This window comes from Anser brachyrhynchus (assembly GCF_964034855.1).
Source record: "Anser brachyrhynchus genome assembly, chromosome: 8".
In the NCBI taxonomy this organism is placed as follows: Eukaryota; Metazoa; Chordata; class Aves; order Anseriformes; family Anatidae; genus Anser; species Anser brachyrhynchus.
Genome location: NC_137702.1, coordinates 2,480,749 through 2,498,221, shown reverse-complemented (window position 1 = coordinate 2,498,221; position 17,473 = coordinate 2,480,749). Strand labels below are relative to the sequence as shown.

Genomic DNA, 17,473 nt, shown 5'->3' with positions numbered 1-17,473 from the left:
TGCCGCCTCTCCCGCTCGCAGGAATGCCTCTCGACTTCGCGGGAGGAGTTTTGGTAGGGAAGGGATTGTTATAAAGTGTTTAAGAGGAGAAAAGGAGTGAATCTCGGAGGCTGACGTCCCGGCTAATTTATTTATTTTTGGTTGATATTTAAATGAAGTTCGTGGCCACCGTTACTGAGCTCTTCCGGGCAGCTCTTGCTTTTCCGAAAGTGAGTGATGGTGATAGAGGCACTGTAAAACTTTCTTACGATGACAAAGAAAAACAAGCAGTCATGAGTCGGTGCATCCTTGCCAAGGGATTAATTGCCTGAGAGATGTATTTTATTAAGCTTCCAAAGCTGAGGATTCTGCGGCGCTGCCCGGCTCTGGTTAGTGGGAACCACATCAGCTCCCCCCAGCGCCGTTCCCTTCCCTGCACAAACCTACCTCCTCTGCAGTCCCGGGAGTGCTCGGGGCAGAGTTTGTGAGCCCGGGAGATGTAGGGGAATCAGGATGTTCCGGCTGTCCCAGGTTTAGCAGGGAATGGCTCTAATGTGGCCTCAGAGCTGGGCCGCTCGGTGCCATCCCTTGTGCTAAGCTATGCAGAACAGCAGCCCAAAGTCGCATTCATTTTGGGGGCTTTATCCATCTGGAGGCATCGCGTTAAACCAGCTATCAGTGCGGAGTGGGGAAGAACAGCTAACCAAGTAAAATAGCTCCTCAGTCAGACCATGTTTGCTCACTGAATTATTTTTTGATTATTTTAGGGAAGGAGGCGTATCAGTGGTGCTGTGGGACTCTGTAAGTTTGGTGATGACAAAGCCCAGCATTATTCATTTTTTATTTTATACCGCTGCATTTCTAGTGATCCAGCTAAGCCCTAGCTGCCCCGTGACTTTAAAGGGGTGTCAAAACACCAATAGCTTATATTACACAGGACTTCTGCTTAAATTACACAGTGACGTGCAAGTCTGGGCAATTCTCTTCTTTTTGCAAAGCAAAATGCAGCCTTCGCATTTCTGAAATATTGTTATGAAACAGAGCCAATGTGTTCCCACTTTCAAAGTCAGGCACAAGCAACTGGTTTTTGCTCTTTGGAAAGTATGACAGAATATTATTCATCTGTTTGCTTTAAGGGCTATCTGCCAAGTAAAAACTCTTTACCTTTTCTTCTGGGTGAAGCTGGAACATGAGAATGGAACAGAACACAATTTATTTAACAATGTAAAAATAATTTATATGGCATTAGCGCATGTATAGAGGGTGTATGTGATATATGTAGCAATAAAAAAGTATCGATACACCTTTTAATTGATGGCAAAAATTGCTGGAGCAAATCTCTTCCCTCCCTGCCGCCACCCCTTGGCATTCGTTATGAACTCAGCTCCTCCAGAGCAGCGCCCTCCATAACCCTGGCTTTGGGTTGCAGGTTTGTAGGTGTACAGCAGTAAGTGGGACCCTTGTGGTGCCGCTCTCGAGGACACGGGCGGTCTGTGTAGGGCTGAGGAAGCCAAACCGAGCCGCCCGCCCCCTCTTCTGTTGTCCGCTGCAGCAAGCAGCAGATTTTCCTTGGAAGAGAAGGGCATAAAGCACTCGGTTGTCTGAACTGGGCAACATCGGCTGCCTTTTCCCATCAGTGCTCCGCTGCTGGATATAAATTATCTAGATAAACAGCTCTGACTAGTTTCGTGCTACGGTTAAAAAAAATAAAATAAAAAATTAAGACAAAACGCCTTTCACTTTGTAAGTGAAAAAAATGTCTGGAGGGTCTTCACACAGAGCCAAGGCTATTCCATCTCCACTGGGCAGATCTCAGAGAGAATAGCACATTTATTTGCTTCTATCTTCAGACCAGTCAGTGGTCCTACAGCAGTCAGGCTTTGCAAACACACCTTAATCCCGTGCTGGCTTTACATTGCCATCTTCCCGTGTCACTGAACATTACGATGCCGTTTCCCCTGCTGCTTTTATAATAAAATCCTCGCTTCCTCTCTGGACGTTCACCTATTTACATTGCTGTCAGTTAAAGATTTGGTTACCAAAATAATGGTAATCCAACAATCCCATCTAAGCATCTAACTAAGCTAAGTATAAATATATATTGGAGTGTGCTGGCATTGGAAAAAGCATCAGGAGGGAGAGCGGTGCTCTTACCTCTTGTCTGGGGACACTCAAAGCACTTGGGACTTCATCTTGCCTTGTCCTACATCTTTCATCTGTCCATTTTCAAAATTTTGTCTATGTCAATTTTTTTTTGTGTCTTTCTCGTTACATACTCATACAAATCCTTCTCAAAAAAAAAAAAACAGGAAAAAAAGAAACAGAAATCAGTGGGGTGTGGTAGAAATGACTGCATGATTACACCATCTTTGGAATATGTATTTTTAATAAATTGGATATTGTAAAAATAAATACAACATGATCTCACAAGGTCCAGCCTTTCTATTAATTTATTAAATCTTTCTAAGTGAACTCATATTGAAGTCTGGTAACAAAACTTATGCTAAACCAAGTTCCTGGCCCGGTTGTTGGTGTTTGCTGAGGACGTTGTTTAGATGTGAGCAATTTCTGGTAATTTAGAAAAAGACTGCGAAGGAAAAGGCGGCGTGTTGGGAAGTGGGCCTTGACGGAAGGTGAAATGGTTTGTATTTACAAACCAGCCTGCGCAGGGACACGCTTGGCGGAGGTGGGCACCGTGCATCCCTCCAGCTGTAGCGTGTGCGGATAAGAAACAAATTGCGGATTGATCGTGGTTATTGCCGATTGATCGTGGGTGACCAGGAATACCGCCGGCAGAGCAGGACCTCGAGGTGCAGCCGGGTCACGCTGAGAAAACCCATGGCAGGGGATGAGCAGAAGCACGAATTTGCACCAACCTTTCTTTGGTGTAGGGTTATTTTCTTATTTTCTTACCATTTCAGGATGTGGTGAGCTGATGGTGACCCAGTGCAGAGAGGTGTAACTATTGCTAGCACAAAACAAAGGAGAGCTAACGAGGGGAAAATGAACCCAAGTGGTGACAGTGAGTTCTTAGTCCGTTGTTCGCGAATTTACTTTCTGCTGTGACTTGTTCTCTCCTGGAGCTGTCCAGGTGCCCCTTGCCAGGTGACACCTTTGCCATCTCCCTAGCACCCTCAGTAACCAGCGGAAGGATGCTGCTCGACTTCGGGGGGAAGGAAGACGCGGTGCCTCGTGTCCTGCTGTGGGCTCTGGCTGAGGTCAGGTCGTGTTGTCGAGTTGGCAAACACCCACCAAAGCTCTCGCTCTGTCTTCTGTAAACTTGGAGCCATCAGATATTTAAAGGCACCTGAGTATGGTGTAACTTCAGTCCCTGGTGCTGTTATGCGTGAAGCCAGAGGCACTGTTGCACGGGGAGCTGCAGTGGGATCTGAAGCAGTGGGCAAGCTCCAAGATAAGCACCAAGGCTGGTCTAGCAAACCGAGTGGAAACCAAATTTGAAAAGAAATGATCTTAAAACATGCAAGTGCTGTATCATCTGTCAGGGATTAAAATCCAGCGTTTTCCTTTTTTTTGTGTGTCTTTGCGAGGGCTTTACAGGGTGTGGGAAGTGGGAGAGGTGGGGGCAGTCCCCAGACCCCAAAGCCCGGCTGGGAGGAGCGCGTTGGCTGCTGCAAGCTCGGCAGAGAATTTGCTCAGGTGAAGTCCATCCCCAGTCAGCAATGCCTGCGGGCTTGGACTGACTCCCATTGCACTAGGACTTGAGCTCATCCGTTAATTTTAACACATTAATTGCTGTATCAGGCCTACCTCACCTCCTGCTGGTGCCACAGGGCCCCATCCTTTAGCTGTGGGAGGATGGTATCGGGACCACGAAGCGGATGTTTGAGCAGTGACGCTGCGATTCGCTTACAAAACACATCCGAAGTACGTGACGTGTGAATCGTGTAGAAGGAGACAGCGATCTGCCTCCATCCCAAGAACCAGAGCCGCATTTTAGCGCCAGCCACCAGAGCGGCTGCCAGTTGGCAGCGGGAGGTGAGGAATGCGTTTAAGCCGGGTCTGAGCTCTGCGGCTCTGCGTCAGGCTACGGCTCGGGTTTGGGGCAGGTTTACTGCCGTTTCTGCACCCCCACTGCTGGATGAAAGCTCTGGCAAGCGGAGGGTGCTCAGCCTCGGCTATAGGTCAGTGGGGGAATAGTCTTAGATGGAGGGCTTAGGATGGAGTCCCCAAATGCTGCCGTGTGGGGACTGCCTGGCCGCAGGGGTGTCTCCGGCCTGTGTAGTGCTGGGCACAGCTTCGGTTGTTTGTCGAGGAAGGTAGGGATGCCTGGGGAGCCTCTAGACACTACGTGTAAAATCTTCCATCCTGAGCCATCTTAGAGAAACGAGAAAGAAGGCACACAGAGGGAAATGAGCTCACAAGGGAGGGGAGAGGTATCATTTAGAGGCGCAAAGGCAAGAGAGGATTTCTTGTGGTACAAAGGACGATAGAGAAACAGAGACAGGGAGTGCTGTGTGGCCGCTGGTGTTTGCTGCCGAGCACGTGCCAGTAACTTCAGCACGAGGACGTTACCAACACATCCCATGAGGACTCCACCAGACGGAGGTGCCGTTTGAACTCCTGGTAGCTGCCAGGAGCAAGAGATGAAGCTCGCGGCCTGGTGCCCCCGGGACCGCCTCCTAACCTCCATGACCTGACTGAGCAGAGACCAGGGCACTTCAGGTCTGGTGTCCCGGGGGTATTTCTGTCCCACTCCAGCGTTCCTGTTCCTTTTGTCTGATTTATCCTTCTGCTCCATTTTGGAACTGTCTTCCAAGACGATTCAAAGCAGTGCCTGCTCCACGTGAGCCACTAATCTTCAATCTTACCTCTGCAAACTCTGCTCTGGCATGCAGCCCTGGCAGGGAGAGGCTTCAGGATCCGAGCTCTCCTCTTTCCTCTAATCTTCACCTTCTGAGATAATCTGCCAAATCCTGCTCCTCGGGGCATTTCCATCAAGGTAAGCTGGTGGCCCTGCTCACAGCAATCCTTACTGCTGCAGCTATTTCAGTTAAATCTTCTTTAGTTCAAAGGTGAACCTCGGTGTGAGGTGAATTTGCTTTGCTGATGTTAATTGCATTCCTCCCGGTTTTGTCTTCGCTAATTGTGTGCTTAAATTGCGCTGCTTGATTGCCTTCAAGAGCAGTTGCCGTTAGGTGTAGTCCCTGAGTTTAATCCCATAACAAATTATAATACAATTTAATAAATAAGGATAAAAACCAAATTGTTAATAAATAAATAATGATGCGTATCCTCCTGGGGGATTAATTGATTAAAAGATGGAGAATTAGCCTCCCATGCCTGCGGTAGCCGTTGTGGTTTTTCAGTTCAGGTTTCAGCGGCTGCTCCTCTCCAAGAACCATCGTGGTGCTTGTGCCGGAGCCGACTCCGTGCAGAAACACGCGGCTGTGCTCGGGTCTGTTCCCATCTCGGTGTCTGTGCTGCCCGGCACCCAAGGCAGCTCAGCCTACCCTTGTTCTAGGTAATGAGGAGTTAAATTGGCAGATTAGAGGTTGTGCTTTTGCAATCCAGTTTTCAACGTACTTGGGAACATCTTGGGACCATCATCGAGCGCAGCCTGGAGCCCTTCCCACTGATTTCTCAGCTGATGCGGGATGGCTGGGGAAGGTTTCCATCCCTCCCAGCCCGCTTCCCCACCCCCTGTCTTCACAGTCATAAATTACCGCCGCTAATTCCCGCTTCCTAGCTCCTCCGTGTGAACTTACAGCAACGCTGCGTGAGTCCTGGGACCGTGCTCTGGAGCCGGTAGCTGCAGAGGGCCGGGAGATGCTCGGGGTGTCCTGGAAGGCGATCCCAGCGCTTCTTCCCGCTAATCCCATTAGCTCGCCCTGGCCGCTGTGTCAGGGCACTGGGAGCCCGGCTGCTGGGCTGGCCGCTGGCTCTAAGCCCCGCACACAATGAGTGGGTGACTTCAAAGAGGCTAAATGCAATTTGCATTTCCAAGCTCTCACAGCCAAGGTCTTCAGGAGGGGATGAAAGTGTCTTTTGTTAAGCCTAATGGCAGAGTTGATTAAAAAAGCTGTGATTTTTCCCTATTAGAGTCATAGTCTGATTCCACTGTTACGCTTTTGGCAGCTGGGGGAGGATGAATTTTGGGGAAAAAAAGTACACAAAGTAAGTGACCTGTTGCCTACCCAGCTATGATCATACCCATACATCATATTTCCAATATCAATTACTTCCTAATTTGAGAGCTAAATAGGAGGGTCTTGGAAGGAATAAGAGAAATTATGAAATTTTCATTAAGCTTCTCCGTTTGCTGTGGCCTCATCAGAGCTGAGGTGTCTGTTCAGAAAACAGGTCCCAAATATCTCCAACCAGATCCTCGCAGCGAGAAGGTAACAGGGCTGATTGACCCACCGGAGGCATGTTGCAGTGACCACGTATGCTCAAAGGTTGACTAGAGGTTGGACTAGATGATCTTGGAGGTCTCTTCCAACCTAGACGATTCTGTGAAATCCTCCTCAAAGCATCTGTAGGGCTCTGCGGTGTGCAGCAGCGAGCTGCTGCTTCTCTCTTCAACGTAAGCAGTGACTGCTCTGGTCTGCAGAGGCTCAGTAATTTCCTTTCTTTGCTCTGTTTGAAGAATATTGGCAAATAATTTCACATCTGGATTTATGTATTAAATGTCTCCTATAGTGTATAAAACAAAGCACCTAATGAAAGAAATCTGTCTATTTAACTCCTGTTTTTAGCTTCGGTTCTGTTTTAGCAATAACTGTTACCACGCTGGTGGGGGCTGAGGAAACATTTCCTATGGCAGGGTATCAGCGCGGGGAGGGGGTGATTCTTTGTATGCGCCTTTAATTCTGTCTCTGCTCGCCTGACTCTTCCTGCTGTGCTTATCACCATTAAAGTATAAGTTTGGTTCGCAAATAGAAAACAGCGTCTTAGCTGCCTTAAATAAACGTAATTTTATTTTTCCTGGCAGTTTATGTTTTCTCTTCTGTGCAAGGCTGGGTATATTCCTGAATATAGCCCCCTCTGTCCTGCAAAAACATTTGCTTCACGCGACATTCGCGCATGTTCTTGCAAACCCAAAATGCCATTACCTGATTTTGTGATGCAACTGAAAACTCAAGCTGTTGTATATTCCTAATACTCACTCGGGAAACCTTTGCGAGCTACTGAAAACTACCTGCAGCGCTGTGGGAATCCTTTAAGGTTAAAATCATCGCGGGCACAAAGCCCGGGCCGTGCCCTCTGCACTACCTAAAGACCATATAATCCCTTATCACAGGCTCTTAATGGAGGCGAGGGCGGCGTGCGGGCTCCCGCGCCGGGCGAGCAGCCCCAGAACGAATCGCCGGCTGCGAGACAAACGCGGCGAGCCCCTCGCGTCGGCCGCAGATAATGCGAGTGCCAGCTCCCCGGAGGGACATTCTGGTGCAAAATCGCATGTGAAACGTTTCGCTCTTTTGTGTTTATGATTGATTTCAGTGACGAGTATGAAGAGGACGGGTTTTGCCAGCCCTACCGGGGGATCGCTTGTGCGCGGTTTATTGGAAACCGGACCATTTATATGGAGTCTTTGCATATGCAAGGTGAAATAGAAAATCAGATTACAGGTGGGTGAAAAATGCACTTGCCTCTTTCCCAAGAAGTTTTTCCCCAAAAACTGCTAAAGTTTCATAAACCACAGTGCTGTTTTTGTGTGCTCTTTATCCTCTCTTGCTGTGAGCTCCCCATCAAAGCTTGCCTGGGACCCCTGCGTCGCGCAGTGTCAGGGGAGGGAGTCGTCTGGAGAGGGAGGATTTGAGCAGCCTCATGTCTCTGCTGGCCCACTTAACCCAAAGAAGCTACAGAACTGATTTTCCGAGGAGCAGGGGCTGTGTATTTACAGCTCCTGGGGGTGGCTCAATGCCAGGCTGCCCTGAGCTGCTGTTACCCAAACAGGTTTTAAACGTGCAATTTAAAAGCATGAAATTTTGACAAGTCACTTGTGATGGTAGGAAAGCTGTCGTTTTTCACAAAGGTACAGGTTTTGTCATTGGGCAGCCTGCAAGCACTTTATTTTTCACTTGTTGGGCCAAAAGCATCCAAATATTCTATGACTTTGTAAGCCATTATAAATTACTTGGGGAAAAAATGTATAATTAGGTTTGGGGTTTTGGTAACATGCTTAACATTAGGCCAGTGTTGAAAACCAGATGTTTTTTCTCTGTCAGCGAAATTAGCATCGTTAATAACTTTTAATGTAATTAGTGCTGTGTATTTCTGCAAGGCCTGTTCGTCACCTGGCTGTCTGAAATTAATAGTCGCAATGGGAAGGGAGGGTTATACTGGGAAGGCGAGAGCACGGGAGCAAAATTCCCACCGGGTTAGGTAAAATCCTTTTGTATATTTTACAGCTGCCTTCACCATGATTGGCACTTCCAGCCATTTGTCGGATAAATGCTCCCAGTTTGCTATTCCTTCGCTCTGCCATTACGCCTTCCCCTACTGCGACGAGACTTCGCCGGCTCCGAAGCCGCGAGACCTGTGCCGCGACGAGTGTGAAATTCTGGAAAACGTCCTGTGTCAGACAGAGTATATTTTTGCAAGATCTAATCCCATGATTCTGATGAGATTAAAGCTGCCCAACTGCGAGGACCTGCCCCAGCCAGATAGTCCCGAAGCCGTCAATTGTATCCGGATTGGGATTCCCATGGCAGACCCCATAAATAAAAGTAAGTGAAAACCGGTGCAGAAAATACCATGGTGAAGACCGTGAAGCTGCTCGTGCCTCAGTGCTGGAGCTAGTGCTGGGCTTTGAAAGCACACAGGCACCGCGCTGTTGCATTACTGTACTCCCATACTTCTTCCCTAGCCAGTCTTGAGTGGGTTGAAATTCAGAAATATAGTTTCAGTGATCCACTGACCTTGGTCTTTGGTCAGGCTGGGCTGCAGCCTGCTCCCAATCTTTATACATCTGAACAGGCAAATATAAAACGTGGCTCCCACAAACTCCCCACCTTCATATGAAAATAATGGCTGCGATTCAGATTCCCACTGTAGTTTTTACTTCTTTTGTGTATCTTATATTAAAAACGCTTGGCATAGGCTGTTTTCATTACAGAAGCATAAGCTTTAAATCCTCCCAGGAATGTGAATGCAAAGCAGGCCCCGCGTTGCAGCCGCAGCAAATTGGGAGCCCGTGCTCCTGAGCTGGCTTTGCCGGCCTCGGGCCAGCAGAAGCACACGGCGGGGGGCTTGGTGCCCACCCCGTCCGGCCGCCATCTGTCTCACCGCGACCGACCCTTGCCTTGAATTTATTTCTTTTTCTTTTCAGATCACAAATGCTACAACAGCACGGGGGTGGACTACCGGGGCACGGTGAGCGTGACGAGGTCGGGGCGGCAGTGCCAGCCGTGGAACTCGCAGTACCCCCACACGCACACCTTCACCGCCATCAGGTACCCGGAGCTCAACGGGGGGCACTCCTACTGCCGCAACCCCGGGAACCAGAAGGACGCCCCGTGGTGCTTCACCTTGGACGAGAACTTTAAGTCTGAGCTTTGCGACGTGCCGGCGTGTGGTAATTGCTGCCTTTTTTTATGTCTCACTTTGAGAGAAAAAGGGAATCTGGTTCTCCCCGTCTGTGCAGCCCTCCTGCAAACCAGGAGCCCGCAGGAGCTGTGTGCACAGTGTCTTTTTCGAATCCCTGAAAAGAGAGCTCTAGGAAAGGATAAATGCAGTGCTTGTAGCTGAAGCCACAGCATCCAGTGCAGGAAATCCCCCTGCTCCAGGGAGGCCTATGAGCACTTACTGCCCGTGCCGCTGGCGCAGGGCTGGCGTGAAAATATTTTACTAAGGAATACCTGAGCGCTCCCCAGGAGGTGGTGGGGCAGCCCGAGCATCCCAGGCTTTCCAGGTTGCCATTCCGATCAGTATGACTCCTTAATCCAAACGAAATAGGATCAGAGAAGTTGTGCTGCTGATGCTGATCCGCAAAGTAGTTAACAAAACATTCTACTTTTTGCTTGGTTTAGTAAGAACCGTCTTAATGAATGCAAACATCACTTAACAGAGCTCAGGCCTTGTTTAAAAAATAGAGACGAGTTTGCCAGATACTTTTAGCTGCCTTTTAGGTTGGTGTTTACCAAACTGCCCTAGCTGCGTTTTGGTTTTGCAAAATGAACAAAAATTGAGGTTCAGCTCACATTTTAGTTTGCTTTTTTGCGACCCAAGGTAAGTGGATGGAAGACCTGAACAAATGGTTCCTAATTGTTTGACCTGCATTAAAAAACAGCAGTATCAATAGCGTGCCAAGAAAACATGGAGCTATTTGCATGGTCATGCCAGAAATGTGTGCAGAAATGTTCTGGAAATCTGCAGAAGAAAGTTTCACACAAAAATTTTATGTTGCCTCCAAATTGTGACAGTAACAGTACCTTTCCCCTTGGAAAGGAGATAGCTTTTGATGTTACTGTTCGATAGCCAGAACCAAATTAAATTATTTCTGGTTATGGTTATGAACATTCCTGCAGTGAGACATGTGCTGAGCCTGCTCCAAAGTCTTTTTCAATTAATGGAAAGATGGGAATCGATGCCAAAGTGGGATCTAAATTATGTTCTTAGTGAAAGAATGGATCGGGGAAGGGCAGACAGTTTGGGATATGTCACGTGCATCACAAACCCTCTCTAAAATTCATACATATTTTTTAGAGTCTTGTATCTCTTTTCATGTTATTTCAGTGCATATAAGTTCTTTTATTTTTCTTCTTAATTAGGCACAGTGATTGACTGTACAAGAGTAGTTTAAGCTATATAAACTCTGCCAGAGCCTTGCTTCAGCCCTTCACTACAGAAACCTGGGTCTAGGCAGCAGTCAGCAAGACTCCCTGTAGGGTCTGATCAGCGCTGGGCTCTCTGCCCCAGGAGCTGTGTGGCTGTGGGTTCCCGGGCTGGTCCGGGCAAGGAAACGTGGCTTGGCCCTGGGGACCTCGGGCAGCTCAGGCTGGGCAAGCTCAGGGGTCTCTGGTGCCGCTGAGCTCGCGGCATGCCTCGGCACTGTCAGTCTGTGACCTTTCAGCCACGTGCAGTTTGTGTTTCCTACATTTTGTTTCCCGCAGGGCATCGGGATAATTGGGTAGTTGGGAGCTGAGGATGGGGAGCTGCTTCCAAGGGCTGCTCTGGATGGGCTCTGAGATCCCGGGACTGTTTTGGTCTTTTGATCTGGGATAGCTGGAAGCAGAACGCTTTTGGCCGTGTTGCAAAAGTCTCTGATTTGAACATTTTACTAGATAATAAATGAGATAGGCTGGCTGGCTTGAAGAATTCCTAACAAGGGTTTTAATTACTTCTCACCATTGCCTTACATGGTACTCTCTGTACAGCCGAGTTATATGGGATTGTTATTTTAAATACAGACAAATAGAACTATATCAGGTGAGTACTAATTTAATTGTTAAATGCCAATCTGCGTATTAAAACCCAGATACCACATGGGACTTGCATTCTGCTGGTTTTGCACTGGCTGAAAGAGCCATTTCAGGCACAGTTTAATAAGTATTGTGCATTCTGCCTCACCAGGAATTGCCTAGATGGGAAATGAATTTAATTGGGGTGGCTCCCAAGAAACCTATTAACCTAATGAGGCTTCATGGCAAGGGCTGCTACTTAATAAGAATAATAATTTCCTTTGACTGAAACAGCTCAGGTGATGAACTAGTGCCCAGGTCTCCATCTGCCTCATGCTGCTGCTTTCTTTTCCTTTCTTCAACTGTATCTTTCAGTTGTCTCACAGTCTGTAAGAGGTTGGTTTCGTAAAAGTTTGCCAGCCTGAATATAGGAAGATTTGAAACATGGAGCAAGTCAAGAGTGAGGCTTGGCAAAGAAATATATAATAAGGTTTTGAAGGAGAGGGAAAGGCATTGCATGTCCGTGCTAGAGGAGGGCAACTCATGGAAGGCACCCGCTGATGGCAGTGGAGTGGGGAAGGTAGAAGGGATGGCTTGGTCTTTACACCCCTGGACACAAGAGAGCCTCTCGCCTGCTTGTGGCACAGGGATCTGTGCAGGCTGCTGGGTAGAGCTGGATGTTCATTACAGATGGGGTGAGAGCACGCACCGTCCTGCTGGGCACAGGGACACGACAAAGGGGACCTTGCTTTAGTCCCTCTTGTTCCCCAGAGGTTGCAGAAATGTTTGGACAACCTCCCCTCGCAACTGAAAACCAGATGGCACGACTTAGTATAAAAAGAAGGGTCAAAAAGGAGCCCATGGGTGAGCAGAAGGACGGGGTGAGCCTGTCAGTAGAGAGGGGCTGCGTAAAGTGACTTTCAGAAACATTCGAACTTTGCCTCTGGCACCATTTGAGCCAAACCAAGCTTCAGACTGAGTGTATGTTTAATTAAGTGCATGAAGGATATCTGTGTGGGCCATTAAGCGTTTCTACAAATGCAGCTTGGAAAACACAGACAAACAAAGTGAAATGACTCTGCATGAATAATAAAACATTCCCCGGCCTGCCAGAATCTGCTCGGCCTGATGTTGCTGCAGATTTCCGCCACCTCTCAAAACAAGTGGGCAGCAGCAGCCGGTCCCGCAGCTCCAGGTGATCTTCCAAGTTCCTGGGGTGCCCTACAGTGGGTGTGTTAATCTGTGCGTAATTACACCCTCAATTTTTGGATGCTGCTGGGAAATACCAGAGCAAAGCAAGCTTCGGTGGCCTCGTGCTCAGAGCTGTGTGCTTGGACAGCATCTTTGTCAACACAGGCAGGTGCTGCATGAATGCAAGGGTGTTATCGCCTTCCCAAAGCCTCTCCCTCCTCCCGCACCACACCTTTCCCCTAAGCAACAAGCTCTGTGAGCCCAGAGTCAGCTGGAGAGAGGTGAGTGTCAGATGTCCTCACTGGGCAGTGGTAGAAGAGGGTTTTGTACTCCTAAAATTAGTCACTCTTTCCCTAGCTGTGAAGAAAGCTGTGTGCAGAGGGAGCAAAGACTGCAGCTAGTTTTGGAACTCTGTAAAATAAACTGGCATCCCAACCTCTTCCAGATCCTTGTTTTTTACAGCTTTTATCCATGCCATAGCTTTTCTTTCAACTGTCCCTGCTGCATCCTTTGAAAAGTGCTAGATGTTGAGCATAGGAGGCTGGAAATAAATGGGGGGGTGAAACTGTCCCTTGTAACAGCTGCCCATAATCCCACGGGAGCCTTTCTTCCATAAACTATTTTAGAAATTATTTTTTTTTGTGGAGCTCTATTAGACCATTACTTCATTTCCCCCAAGCAATAGCCACGTAAGGCTATCCAGCTATTTCATAACCATAAGTAGGTTTGAACTGACATGCTGCAATGAAATTGTTCCTGGCCTTGTTGGTGTATCTTCCATTCTGTGCTCCTACAGAAACATTACTCAACAAAATGAACTGCTCTGTTATTATTGAAGAAGGTGGGTTGCAGTAGTATTACCTAGAAGTTTTATTCTTCTTAATACTTCTAGTTGACCCAGGGGTGTATTCAACTGTGTGGATACTTCACTCATTGTTTGTTTTTTCCCCTGAACCAGATTCTAAGGATTCCAAGGAAAAGAATAAAATGGAAATCCTATATATCCTGGTGCCGAGTGTAACCATTCCCCTGGCCATAGCCTTGCTCTTCTTCTTCATCTGCATCTGTCGCAACAATCAGAAGTCATCCTCCCCTCCAGTTCAAAGACAGCCTAAACATGTAAGAGGACAAAATGTGGAGATGTCAATGCTCAATGCCTATAAACCGAAGGTAAGCCTGCAGCTCATTTCTGCTTCCGTGTTTGCTGCCTCTAAGGGCCGGGAGTGAAATCCTTTATCAACTCAGCGCTGAAATGTTAAGCTGATTTCCAGCTTGAGGTTTCTGTTGGCTGGTGCCTTTATTTCTTGGGAGGACTTGGGAGTCAGCAGCATAGCGAGTGTCATGCTGGGCCCGTGGAGGTAATTCCTACATGTCCATGTGTCTGCATATATAGGAGCTGGAGCTTTTAGTGGTAAAAAAGGCAGCCCATTCCTGAAGTACCTCTAGATTAATTAGCTTATTTGGAGGCCTTTTTTAAGTCAGAAAGTAGTACAGATATGATTCAGCATTTTCTCAAGGGAGTTTTTTCCTGGAGCTGCTGTAGTCATACGTCACCTTCACTCAGCTGAAATCACTTTGGAAAGATTTGTTCCTTGTTTTTTCAGGCCATTTCAGGCTTACCTGATTTCTCAGTTAAAAGCGAAATTAGCACAACAGAGCCCAGGGATCTACCTCTAGCTGGCCAGCACAGCTGGTGCAGAGCTGCTCTTGTTGCTGGTGTTGTTTTGCTTCACTCTAGTCCCCAGTTCATGAAGCGTTTTTAAAATCATTTCAGATTGAAGCATGATTAACCATGAGCTTCTTGTTTATGGGCTGGGCGGCCAATTTGCGAACCTGTATCTGTCACCCACTTCGGGGCTGTAAATGCCTTCTGCCACCTACAGGCAGAATAATGCCCTGGAAAGATTATTTAATTGTCTTGTTTTGCACACAATGCCAATTCTTCAACAACTTGGTGGAGATTGTTCTTTTGAAGCATTTCGGAGTGAAAATCAACATGTACAAGTAATTAGAATAGAAACGCAGTGGAGTGTGGCATCTGAAACAGTCAGACACGCCTTTGGGCAAGATGTTATTTTTGTGGGAAAATGATATGGTAAAATTAACCCAAATTTGATTTTTATTGAAGTTTCAGCCATGTGAACTCTAAGCATTGATTCTTCAAATATATTGCTGGTTTTTTTTTTCAAGTATTGCTGTTGCATGTATTCTTTCTACAGGGTGGAGGTCGCTACTAGGCATTAGGAAAGGTTGCACTTGCACTTCGGAAGCTGTGTTCTCCATCTCTGTATAAGTTCAGGAGTGGTTTCTTCTTAAGTTCTATAAAGGAGCAATGGGCTGCCACTGTTGCTTGCTCTTAAAGGTCAGGTTTATAGAATTAGATTATAAAGAGTTAAGTGTGGCAGACCAGGGAAAATTGCTTCAGTCACTGTATCCCACGAGATGCAGGGAGTGCAGTACAAGGGGCAGGGGATGGATGGAGCTGTGCCACCCAGGCATGAGGTGCTTTTTTGGGGGTGCTGCCCGGTGTCTGTAGAGTGGCAGGCTCAGAGCGGTCAGGATAAACACAGGAGGTCGTTGCAGAGGAAAATTCCAGCTCACCACCCACTCACAGAAAGTGTAGAAGACTCTTTTAAGTCAATGATAAAGGTAAACCCACAGCGTGGTTCTGCTGGAGAATGCGGTGCTGCTTTTGCCCTTTAGTAATACAAAGTGCATGCAGAGATGTTTTTACATAGCATAATGCTAAACTATTTGTTTTAAACAGTTACGGACATTGGGACTGCAGGGCAGCTCTGTGGGGTTGGGGTGGACAGGCAGCTTGGCCCATTGGTGTATTCTAACTCCTCAGCCCCAGGACACACACGAGCCCAGTGACTTTATCTTGGTTTTCCCTTTGATGTTCTTAATTTCAACTTGCATGTACAGCTTAGAGCAGCTGAAAATGCTTAATACATGCTTAAAAACAAAACGTGTGCTTAGTGACAGAATGCAGGTAATAGTACCAGAACCATTTAATTTGGTAGGTGTCAAAAGTACATCTTGTGTCCAACCACCATGGAATATTTTGATAAATTTGGACTTGCCTCTTGGTTCCCCTTCTAAGGTAGTTTGGTAAAATCCCGGCTAAACAGGAGATAAAGGGAATGTCGGCACCACTTTGACAAGGTCACGATTTCCACCTAGGCTGCCGACACACTGATGCCTTATGCACACTACATAGGGAAGCAACTTACTCAGAAGTGTTCTCCAAATATAGACCAGACTGTTTTCTTTTGATGTTTAAAGTCATATGCTGCAAAAAGCTTTCTGTTTTATTTATGCTAATTGTCTGTTTTCCTACTGGGAAACCCAACTCGCCCTGTTTCAAATGTTTTGATTGCTTTTCAAACAAAATTTTAAAAGAAAGGAAGTAGAATCCTATTTTTAAATACGGTATCCAGTATTAATGTCAACTTTGGGTAAAAACACTCTTAAGCTTTAAGCTCCAAGTGAGGTAGATGTGTGTTTGCTCGTACAAATAAAAATGTTAGCATTTCATCCAAAAGCCTGTTTCAGTTTTAAGGGATTTTAATTGCCTTCAAAAAATATAATAAACCGAGCTTGTCCTGTCATTCACCTAATGGAAGGAGCCGATAAAGAGATAGAGGCGGTGGGCTTCGCTCTTTCTGCTCTTCCTTTGTACTCGGTTTACTTTGGCGTGCTGCCTCATATGTATTTTACACTTCTTTACATTTTGTACACCGATGTATGACAAATACTTGTCAAACAAAAACTAAGCAGATTTATAACCGCTTAACTTGAAATGAGCCCTTCCTGCCAAAACTTTATGACTTCATTTTCTTTCATAGTTTTCCACTATGTTGGTTCAAACAGACAAACCCTGCCTGAGGTCAGACAGAGGTCATTTCACTTTCATTACTAAAATATAATTTACAATATGCCAGACCTAAACAAGTTTTAGCCTAAAGGATTTGTATAATATAAACCATCTGTTCCTCAACAATATAGCTAATTTCCTGCCATCACCGTACAGTCTACTGGCTGCCTGCTTAAATGGCTTTATGATGATGATTATTATTATTATTTATGCAGTATTTGTCTGAAAATTGAAAGTGGTCAATATAATTAGAATTCATTTCTTCTAAAACGCCACTTTTTAATGATTTTTCTAATATGTCAGTTTTCCTATATTGTTGCTGTAAAGCTGCAGCTATATTTCAGGAAGGCAAATGCTAATGTTTACACTGTTTTATGAAATGTAGATCCCAAACTCATTAGTCTTAAATTACTACCTATGGCTATATGGAAGATCCTAAATGACTGGCTTTGTGTGTAGGTGTTAACAGCACGTGTGGAAGTTGATGTCTGAATATAAATGCAAGTTCTTTATGGTCTAAGAGTGAAGAACAACAGAGTTTTTAAAAAGTTAGCCTTTTTTCTTCAACCAATATCTCATTTTTTCCAGCTGACTCTGTCCAGCATGTTTGAGATTGAACATTCAGTCAAGTGTGAACAGAAAGAGTCTTTATTGTACGTTGAAGGGTTAATAGCAAAGTCAAGGCAGAATTGGCTACAAGAACATAGCTTAAAAAAAAAAAAGGGTTTCTGCTAAAACTTTAGGCGCGGGCCCAGAAAGCACTTCAGCATGCACTTAACTTAAAGTATGTGAATTGCCTCAATTCCTGAAATCAGTCAGATTCAGTTTCAAGTATATAAATGCCCAAGCCCAAGTATATAAATGCTTTTGCTGAAATGCTGATGGTTCCTGAGTATATTTATATCTAATACTTACTACTTTTATCTGATTTTGTGCAGAGGGTAAAAAGTAATTCTAAACTTAGTTTTGGAGCAGGGTACAGAGTAAGATTAAGCAATTTTCAGCCCTGAGCTGTGCTGATGTTGGGATACTGGTGCTGGGATACTGAACTGGGGCTGCT

General features: G+C 46.2%; 1 protein-coding gene across 3 annotated transcripts in view; it reads left to right on the top strand.

The window, feature by feature from the left end:
• The window catches only part of ROR1 (receptor tyrosine kinase like orphan receptor 1), a 156,801-nt gene that overhangs the window by 136,164 nt on the left and 3,164 nt on the right, over nucleotides 1–17,473 (top strand). For all 3 annotated transcript variants that reach the window (XM_080603372.1, XM_080603374.1, XM_080603373.1), the window contains 4 exons: nucleotides 7,441–7,568; nucleotides 8,352–8,669; nucleotides 9,272–9,517; nucleotides 13,492–13,703. In XM_080603372.1, the coding sequence (XP_080459498.1) occupies nucleotides 7,441–7,568; nucleotides 8,352–8,669; nucleotides 9,272–9,517; nucleotides 13,492–13,703 (904 nt within the window). The remainder of the gene's footprint in view (nucleotides 1–7,440; nucleotides 7,569–8,351; nucleotides 8,670–9,271; nucleotides 9,518–13,491; nucleotides 13,704–17,473) is intronic.